Raw genomic sequence first — 10834 nt, 5'->3', positions numbered from 1 at the left:
CGCCTTGTGAGGGAAGCTCTATTGGCAATCACCGTGTGGTTGCCCGGGAATGGGGTTGGGTCAAGGCACACTTAGTGCCCGGGGTGTGCTCTGGCTCGTTGCTCTGCTCGCTGCCGTGGTTGGTGTTGATGGGGAATGAGCGTAGTTCGTGCCCAGGCTGAGTTGCTGTGTGGCCGGGCTGGCTGCACGCCCGCGGGGCTGCTCTCCGGGAGCCGTCCGGTACCCGGGTACCGGCCCCTGCGCCCGGATACCCTGTGCTGCTCCTGTTCACAAGGACACGGATTGGTGCTGGAGCTTATTTAAGTGGTTATCCCTAACAGGCATGACTCTGCTTGGACATTTTTTCTAACTAACTCATTGGAACAACTTGATGATGAATGCACAGGCTAAATTTAGTGATGGCATAAGCAGGCACAGATGCACCAACTTCAGTGGAGTTATTCCGGCTGTTGCTGGGAAGGAGTCTGGCCTGTGTATAGGAATCAAGGCTGCAGGATACAGAGTAGGAGCTCAGCAGAACGATTGTAGTGCTTGCACCTCTTGAGCACGTGTGAGTCCATTTATATCACAGCTGAGTGCAATGGTTCTGCTGAGGAATTTAAAGTACTACACAATTAACAGTGAAGTAAGAGTCCTTAAAATGAACGGTAAAGAACTCTTATAGCCATTTTACAGACAGTGAAACGAGCAGAAGGAGGTTCAGTAGCACCTCCTTCAAAAGCAAAAAGTCTCAATGGAACGGAATCCTCTAGAATTTCAAATCCTGGCTGGAGTAGACCATCATGATACCCCATAGAAAAGACAAGAACATAAAAGCATAAACACTCTTGGGCTGGTTTAATGGCCCTTTTAGCCCTGTCATCTCTCTCTGATGAGCACAGGAGTTAATCTGAATTTCCAAAGTTCAAGCCTGGCATCTCCAGCAGCAGCTGGTTCATGTGGAAGTGTGAGCAATGGCAGTCAGAGACCATCTTGGATGTAAATGAGCACTTTCCCAGCTCACTTCTCCTGCAGGCAGGCTCCTGGCTTTGGGTCACTGCATGGGGCAGCTTTTCATGTGTTGAAAAACTGATACTAAATATTTGAACCCAATAGCAGAGTAGTTTTCTTAAGAGGGTCTTAATATTTAAGATTTATCCTCTATAAATAGATCATCTTCAGTCATCAATAAATTATCTTTAATTGCTATGATTAGAACTGCAGAGGCATATTACTCTTTAGTAGAGGAGTAAATATTATAAGTGTGAATTAATATACAGGCTGCATCATCATAAAAATGCTAAGCACAAACTGCAATTTAAAAACTTTAAATAACTTCTCAGAGAGGACTTAAGGAGAAAAGTTTGTGGGTTTTTGAGATGGCAAAGAGATAAGACAACTGGAATTTAAGTAAGTGAAACAGACAGAAATAAATCAATTTTTTTAGCCAGTTTTATGCAAAGTTACTGCAAATGTAGAACACGTTCTCTGTATCGTGGTGCATGTCTGGGCTTTTTCTTCCCTGAGGATGAGAAAGGAGCAAACAGCTCCAGACAAGGACTGTTGTAAGTAACTGCACTTTGATCCTTTATTCCAGTTTCTCTGGGGTTTCAATATATCAAAGGTATTTCAAGAAATCTTACATTGCTTTTTTTTCCCCTGACCTGGCAGTACCAGATATATGGATGTTTTTGTCTTCACATCATCAGAAATAAGGCAAAATCGGGGATGAGTGGGGGAGGGCTGTTACTTGCCTGAGGCTACCGAGTCTCTTTTAAGTGGCTGCTTTTACGGGGCTGATCTGTGCTTTTCCCTCCCGGTTTCATAAGACAAAGTGTAGGAAGTTTTCACTTTTACATAATGGAGCAAATCAGCATCAAAAAACAACAAGAGAAGGTTGAGGTAAAGAGAAAACAAAAACGAAAGCGAGGGGGGAAAAATCAGAAAAAAGCTGCATGCTAGCGTGTGATCGCTGTGACCTGAGCAAAAGAAATACTCGGAGCTGTATCTCGGTAAAAATTCCCCCACTAGGGGTGCAGTCGCTGCCCTCGATTTGTGATAAATGCAACTGTTCAGTTCTGTTGAGGCTCCAGACGGACGAAACAGGAGATTGTACCCGAAAACAGAGAGTCGTAACTGTGCCTTCTCCTTTTACACCTTCCCCTCCATTCCTTCCACCCCAAACAGATGCACGTAAAGAATAAAACAACAAGCACAGATCAATCCGGCCATGAGGGAGATCTTGGACTTGGTCTTGACAGGGAATCGAAGGTATTGCCTTTAGTGTTTGATGACTGTTCAGAGGAACAGAACTTTATACGTATTCTCGTTTATTTAGTATTCTCGTTTATTCATAGCAAACCGCCAACAAACAAAACTCTTCAACCGGCAGCAAGGGTTTGTTTCAAAGAATTGTCACTCCAGAACCTACTTGTTTCTCCAGCTTCCATAACCAGCAAGACCTAATGCTGTTCCCTGATAGTTCCCATCTCACCTGTGCACTGCTGAACAGCCCGAGGTGACAGATGTGATCTGCCTGAGGCCTGGGTACTGAACTGTTGCCTTTGCATTAACCAAAGGATGTAACCTGGAGTTTGAAGTGGCTTTATGCTGACATTTTGTGCTTGTTATTTGAGTATGGACAATATCCGATCAGTTACTCCCGTGTTTCTTTTTTGTTACAAATTGATGATTTTGAAATTCACCAAACCTTGAGGGAAGTGAGGTCCCCACAACTGTCAGTGTTGAACCCATGTCCATGTACCCCACCAGGTGCTCAGTATGATGAGGGTTCAGGTCCACATGTGGACTCTGTGAGTTACCTCAAGCTGTGTGAATCCCCCAGCTATTTATTTTCCAGTGCCATCTGTAACAGGCTCATGCATTTTCTCTGATTTGTGACCTCCTTTTCCCTGTCCCCCTTCCCAAATGTCCCTACAAATGCTGTGCCCTTTTTGCTTTGAAAACCTATTTTTCCTTGTTAGCAGAAAACATCAGCTTGCTTCTGAAGTCCTGTTATACCAAAAGACATGATACATTATCAAAAGAATCCATCTCCATTAAAATCATGACCTACTGTGCTTTGCAGAATTATTGGGGGTTCCATATAAATATGGCTGTGGTTTCTTGCCCTGTACAGGTATTGTTTATCCCCTGTTCATTCCTTCATGATTAAGAACAAGACAAAGATTTTAGTCAAGTGTAAGCAGCCCAGGAAGGAGCAGGGGGAAGCTCTGTGGCAGGTGGCAGCAAGTTACAGCCACAGGGGCACAAAGGCACTGCCAGCAGGGCTGGAATGGCAAGCAGAGCTGGCACGGGGCCGAGTGCCATGGATTGTCCAAAGAGGCATCTGTGAAAGGCTCAGGATCCTCAGTCCTGGCTGCCATGGTGCTCTGAACTCAGTGGCAGCTGGGAGTCTCTGCCTTGGGCAGGGGATTGCTGCTGTCAACAAGGTGACTGGCAGTGTCTCTCTTTCCTGCATCTCATCTCAGAAATAAAGGTACAATCTGCTGTGCCACTCCTCAAAGGTACCTGACCCTTTGCAGTGCTGACAGCGTGAAAGAAAACAGACATCCCTTCAATTAATCCCACATTCAGTAACCATGCATGACTAAAAATTAGTTATCTGTTCTGTACATCACTTCATCAACTCATATTGCATCTGTAGTATCTCAAACAGTTGTTGGAATTTTAACTGCTATGTTTAAAGCCAGTGGCTATATTAGAAAGCAATGTGGACTGATATTAATCCTCTAAACAGAACTGGCTCTCCTTGGCAAAAGTGTGGTTTCAAAACAGGACATTCAGAATAAGTTGTTACATTCCACTTGGTACCAGCAGAATTTGCATGGTAGTTCTGGGTTGCTCTTCAGAAATCTCTATATTTATTTAATATAAAGCATGCCACTTTAATTTCTGAGACATTATTTCTATGAACACCGAATGCTCAGTAATATATCTTAGTTTTAGTGGGGTATGGATATGTAATTTAAGAGTGGAGAACAAAATAATGTTCCTACCACGTTAGCTAATGCAGCAGGAAAGAGAGATTTGCAAGGACTCCTTTTACTGATATAAATTTCACCTCCATTTAGAGAGTTTGCATATTGCCAGATTAGCTAGACCAGCAAAAGCACTTAGTGTGAAAGCCACTTCTTAAATGGCAAATAAAAATATCTAATTTGATTTTTTTTTATCCCAAGTATAACAGAGATTACAAGGAATCCTGGAACGTATTATACAAGCACAGAGAGATAACTTTACAAAGTTATGCACTGCAGAATTATCACCTTCTCAAAAGCACATGGAAGATGAAGGGAAGCAGAGTATCTTGTATAGACAAATTGGATATGTCAGTGCAAGTGTTTTAACTGCTCGCAGAAAATGCCAAGTGATTTGTAATGATCACTTTCTTTTTATCGTCTCCCTTTATCTTGTAGCAGAGTGACAGTCTGGTTCTGAGAAATAACAGAATGAACCACCCATACAGCTTGTTTCTGTAACTTCTTTTTTCAGTATATATGTAGGGTTCCCAACACAAGTACTGATCCCAGTCCAGCTTGGAAAAAAACAAAAAAGAAAAAGGGAAAATATGACAAAACAGGGATTAAGCAGCATGAATGTGGCTCTCTCTGGAGAAGTGTAAAAGACAATTGCACCAATTACATGCTGGTTTTGGAACTCCATGTAGCCTAAGCCTATTGAAATATATATTTGTGAGCGGGAGAGGAGGGGAAGGAGGATGCTCTGGAATGAGGCCTGGAGCTGGAATGCTGTCGTAAAGGCAGCAGTAGGAGGGAGAGCTATAAACTGGCTGCAGTCCTCAAATTTAGAAAAAGGTCCGGAAATATTTAAATGCCAAATTATGTGACACCTTTCATTCCTGTTTTTTCTTTTGTCCTTAATTTTCCATTTAATTGACTGAAACTTTTCTTATTTATGCCACCAACTGTGTAAGCTGGGCTGACTAAAGGCATTTTTATTTTTCTCTACTCTAGCCTGACAAACTGCTTATGCAACAGCTTACACCTTTAATAACACCAATAAAACTGCATCAGAACTTTTAAAAAACCATAGATTTCTTAGCATCAAGGCCTGAGAGAACTTGCTGCAGTGCTGGCATGTGACAGGAGGCAATTTATAAGGAATTAACTCTGACAGTCACTTTATACAGCTGATTTTCAAAGATCTAGGCACTAAAGATGTGTTAATGAGGGTACTGAGGCTTCATAATTAATTATATTAGCATCTCTTTGTTACTCTCTACAACGGTAGTGGCTGGTTGACATTTCAATGGGAGTCTGGTAGTATTCTTTGTGATTATTATCCAGGGGTACAGTTATACCTTAGCTCCCAGAGGGAAACGTTGCATGTAAATGCTGCTGTGAATTGCAGGGGCTTTCGGAGCTCAGTAAAAGCCCTTGAAGGAGACCCGCTGGAAACTGAATGGATGTCAGTAAAATTTCTCCAGCCTGGAGTCTCTCTGCAGATATGGACTCTCCTCCCCCTTCCTTTCCCTCCCCCCTTCCTTCCAGTGAGCTGGTCCTTCTCACAAGGCTTAAAAACAGCAACTCCAGCCCTTGCTGAATGTCGAGTTCCAGACCCCTAAAGGAAGGAATACTGACCTGAACAAAGCAGTGAACAAAGTAAACCTGAAAATAGGGAATATTTTCATAGGCTTGAGTTTTCAGTGCAATAAAACCAGAGCTGCCAGAAGGAGTCCCAGAAGTGGTGAGTCAGATAATAGATGTACAGCTGTGGTGGGAGGGAAATGGTCTCCACTTTGTTTTATACCACCCCACCCCCCCTTTACAAAGGCAGATGAAATTATTTTCCAGTCATACCACTGCAAAAACAAACATGGAGTTTAAAGGTTATTTCCTTTGTGTGTTTCTGAGAGACATTAGTTTTGACTCCAAAGGGGAAAGGAAGTTTTGTCAACGACCTCAATTTCTACTCTGAAAGTTTTTACAGTATCACCTGAGGTGGCAGAGCTGCTCTTTTGTTTATTGATCTATTCCACTTGTTTGTTAATTTAAAAAAAAACTTATAAAGCCAAATTGCTGTTTTTTCACACCAGTTGCAGTTAGAACCTTGTTATGGTTGGGCTCAGTTAAGGGCACTGTTTGACAAACACCTCTGCTAAGTGAAACTGGTGCAGTGGGTTCCTCACTCTTTCATTCTTGCCTTCATGGGACACTCTTACTTGTAACATTGTTCCTGCATCTGCACCAGGGAACCAGATCAGAGTACTAGTCTGAGTTTAAAAAAAAAAAAGGGGGTTGTGGGGACTATTTCTAATTGAAATCAGATTCCGATTCAATTAAACACACACAAAAAGAAAATCACTGGCACAATGCAGGAACAATGTAAAGGGGAAGAGGGGAGGGATGTGTGGTGGCAAATGCTTAAGTAGGAACTTCTACCAAAAAATCGTTTGTCAAACCATGTCCTGAAAGACTTTACTTTCTTCCAAGCCAGAACCACTCTTTGCTGTGTGTGCAGGTAGAACCTCACACACAGGGATTACAGTTGCAGGACTCTCAGAGCTATTGTAATACCAAAAAATAATAACTGTTCCTACAGACTGACACAATTAACCAAATTCCACTCACAGATCATAGTTGGCAACTCATGCAGCATTTTATGTAGCTGAAGTTGGAGACCAGTTCTATTCCTGAGTTCCATCTCTGGCTCTAATGAGCAATAACTCTGAATACTCTGGCATTCAGTTCACCTACCAGTAAAAGAATTCCTTTCCTCACTGAGCTTTTTACCTTTAACCAGATTTTTAAAATGAGCTTTGACATTCTCAGATGAAAAGAATAATGTGCACAATGTATTATTATAACAAAAACTGTATATGACAGATTCCTACATGTTTTCCTATCTTTTTTGTCACCTTTCCTGTCACCATACTCCTACACGGGACTCAATACACACTGTAAATGTTTGAGTAACGCCAACTTCAAACTAATGAATTGTAATTAATGCATTTGTTCTTTGCTGAGCAATGTTTTGTGTGTTTATTTTTATCTGATAATTTTTGGATAGAGACAGAGGTTACTCCCCCTGAGAGTTCAAATATCAATAGTGCTCTACATAACAAGCGAAGTTTTTAATGATTCCCACAAAAACCGCTGCCACTTGGTAACAAGACAATGGATGAAATACACTGAGTGTAAAATTTTTGCCTCTGGTGCTATTCCTAAGGGACCAAATCTAGAATTGATAGTCAACTTTGCCTAGGATTCAGCAAGAGTTTTCCTGCTGGAGGACTGAGGAGTTGATAAATAAGAGTTTTAAGAATTGGCCAGAGTTAAAATCCTGGAAAGCAAACATTTATGACTCTGTAGAAATGTTGTCTCCCTTTTAATTTCCCTATGAGTGGAGAAGATGGAGAGGATCTTCTGTATATCTCCTTGCAGAAGCACAAGGTACAGTTTTATCTCGTCCTCATCATGTCTGAAAAGCTTATGCCTTATGTTCAGAAATGTCTAAGGTTCCATTGACTTTCAATTTAATATTTTAAAGAGTATTTTGACTGCCTCTTTGCCTCTAGTATCTGGGAACAAGCACAGGTGTTATGTAACCATACATCTCTTCATGGATTACAAGCAGGTGCTTTGGTAAATTAGAGATGTTGGTGCAGAAAAAAATAAAAGTCAGGTTTAGCAACGATGTCTAATGGATATTTTATAAAAAAATAAAAATAAAAACTAATTCAAATAGGATCACTGTATTTATTCAGTGACATGTTGTTAGTCACTGCCTGTTGTCTGTGTTACTGAACTGCTGTCCTGCTTCAAGGCAATTATCAGCCCCAAAATATTTTCATCCAAAGGTTTAAACTGCAACAACTGTGAGGACATGTGGAAGATTCCTCTGTCATTATCTCACCCTTCAGTTCTAACATGAATGCTTGACTGGGAAGGTCTGTGACTAGTGGAGATGAATAAACAGTTGGAGCTGGTGTTTGTGTGTGCCAAGCTGTGTGTGTAGAGCTGGGGAGGCTCAGCAGTTCCTGGGGGCTGTCAGACTGATCACACGCAGCAAAGCAGCCTCGTGTCTCTGCCTGTGGCTCCCAGCAAGCCCTGATGTGCCAGTCAGGCTTTGCTATCAAGTACAAGCTTGTGTGTTCTTGAAATGTGCCTTCAACTCACAGGTGTACTCAGTAACTTGAAAGCTTTCATATACTCTAAAAACTTGTCTTGCACTCCAAGGGGAAATCTTTGTTCTTAATACAGAGCCCAAGCCTGCAAGTTCTCTGTGGAAAACCAGGCTCCCAGCATAGAGGGACAGTTGTTAAACAGTTTCAGCAATGGTAAAATGATCCTTCTTTTGTATTTCTCTACAATAATTTCCAATTCTTTGGGATGGAAGGCTGTGAAACCATGAGTTGCTATTACTCACACTGACTTACTTGCATGAATGTATATATGCCCATTTTGCCTTGCAGAAATACTTAGGGGGAGAGGTACATTTCTTTTTTTCACACATCACTGCATTATACTGGAGAGGATTTTAACACGTTTTCTGATTTTATTTGCCAAATTGGGGGTTCAAGTTTACAATTTACAGCTGACTTGACGGTCCAGAAAGTACACCTGATTACCAATTATGTCTCTGTCTTGTAGTAACATATCTAACCAAGGAAAGAAACACTGGAGAGCTGAGCCGTTAGGAGCAAATACAAAATTTTCTTTACAAATAAAGGAAATTGAGTCTGTTTAGTCAATTCTTGAGGAAAATGTGCAACTATAACTGTACAGTTAAACCCTCAACAGTTATTCAAGGACTAAAACTGCCTTAGAGATTAGCTGCAGGTCATGAAAATATAAGAAAGATTCGAAGGAAGGTAACTGAGTATTTATCAATAAGCCCTCTACATTTTTGAGGGTTCTTTTGTTACTGTTTCAGGGATATTAAACTCATATTATTTTAATATTTACATGCATTTATATTATTTTAAATATTTATATATAATCAATATACCCTTTTTTGTTGATAATAGCTAATTTTAGGGTAGTAAAAACATATATTGGAAATGTTTTTAAACTGCACAGCAGTTAAAATTCATGATTACTTGGGTTTAGATACATCAGAGTATTACTACAATTGTTTACTTCAGGAATACCTGGTAATTTATAGACTAAACAAGGGGTTCTAGTAGAGAACTGACAGGTGCCACTTGTTCCTGCTTGGAATTATCTTTCAAGCTTGTCACCTGTATTTCAAATTATAGACCTTCAAAGACTAATCTAGAGAAAGACAATATAGTAAATTACAGGTGAAAAAAGAGGAAAAAACCCCAAGCAGATACAACTGCATAGTCAAGAGACCCAAACGAAACAGAAGGAAGAAAATCAAGCTGCACACATGAGTTTACCTCGTCTGAATTGGAAGATATCCATATTAATCAATCTTGGGAGATGCAGACAGAATAAAGAGTCATCTTGCTGTGATGGGCTTCAGGAAGGCCTTGAGACATCCGTCCCTTTGGGGAGTACTTCATAATCTTGCATTTATAAAGTTGTGATGCTTTGCTTACCTTTTGTGCCCAGTGGATACAATTGCTGTATGTGAAACCAGAGAAGTAAGGGATGGCAGCTCCTCTCTCCTGCTGTTTGCACAGGGAAGCACAACACAAACCCTGCACATGCCACAGCCCTTGTGGGTGGCAGTGGAAGTGAGGACATAGCTGGTGGGAAGTGACAGCTGGGAATACAAAAGAAAAAAACAATGGGGATGTGGGAGCAAGATTCAGAAAAGTATAGTCAGGACTTCTGAGGAGGCAGGAACTAATCCAGGCCTCATTGAGTAGGTCCAGTAGAAGAACCACGTGAAGAGGCAAAACAGGAAACAAGCCGGAAGACCGTGCTAATGTTGTATGGCTGGGGAAGCAAATACAGACAGCAAATTCCTACTTCATCAAAACGGTACTTGTTTCTTAACCCGACCTGTGTCCTAACACTCATCTGTGAATGATATGCTGCTGCTTTTGATAGAAAAGAGTGACTTGACTATTCCTTTAAGAGCAAATGCGGGCGAGCTGTAGCTGTGGAGCGGCACTGAGCTCTTCCATGACAGGTGGACAGGAAAGGGACAAAAAGGGTTATTTAAAGTCTGCCTGCTCTCGGTGCAGTGGCAGGTGTGCTGGCAGGCAGCTCTGTGACCTTCTGGAGTTGAGCTCCCCAGTAACTGAGCTGGATGTGACTGACAGGGCTCTGTGCTTTCCACACAGAATGTCCCAAGTTATTTATATGGGTTTGTTTAGTCTTGAGAAGCCTCGGGGGCACCTCATTGCTCTCACAACCACCTGAAAGGAGGGATGGGGGCTGGTCAATTCTGCCTTGCCTGCAGTGAGAGGCTTTAAGCTGAGATAGGAGATTCTGATACTTGAGAAAGATTTTTCCCTGCCAGGGTGGCCATGATTTGGAATAGGTGAAGTCGCCATCCCTGGAGGTGTTCAGGTGTCTGGATCTGCTTCTGGGTGATGTGCTTTAATGCTTTGGGGATTACAGTGGTTGTACTGGGTGAACATTGGACATGATGTTCTTAAAGGTCTGTTCCAACCTTGGTGATTCCATGACTGCTTTGTGCCATGTCCCAGGTAAGGCAGGCAGCGCAGGGAGACGTGGATGCCACATCCCCAGAGCGCGGCAGACTGGAAACGCGACCTCACTGCCGGCAGGGACGCGCTGAGCCCACAACCGGGGGAACACTTCACGGAGCGGGACCGCAGCATTCTGAGCACCGTTTGGGGGTCGGGGGTCCCGAAATCCATTCCTGCCCCGCGATGTCCCCCAGTCGGGGAAGGGGACGGGCCCATCCCGGCCGCACCAAGGGCTCGGTG

At 42.2% G+C, this 10834-nt stretch overlaps 1 protein-coding gene across 1 annotated transcript in view; it reads left to right on the top strand.

The window, feature by feature from the left end:
• Positions 1–580: 580 nt before the first annotated feature.
• Positions 581–10834, top strand: part of SET (SET nuclear proto-oncogene) — a 20205-nt gene continuing 9951 nt past the window's right edge. Inside the window, exon 1 of the mRNA XM_005421310.2 lies at positions 581–647. Coding sequence (XP_005421367.2) covers positions 581–647 — 67 coding nt within the window. The remainder of the gene's footprint in view (positions 648–10834) is intronic.

Source organism: Geospiza fortis, unplaced genomic scaffold (assembly GCF_000277835.1).
Source record: "Geospiza fortis unplaced genomic scaffold, GeoFor_1.0 scaffold27, whole genome shotgun sequence".
In the NCBI taxonomy this organism is placed as follows: Eukaryota; Metazoa; Chordata; class Aves; order Passeriformes; family Thraupidae; genus Geospiza; species Geospiza fortis.
The sequence above is the reverse complement of the archived record's forward strand: the minus strand, read 5'-3'. Positions and strand labels throughout refer to the sequence as shown.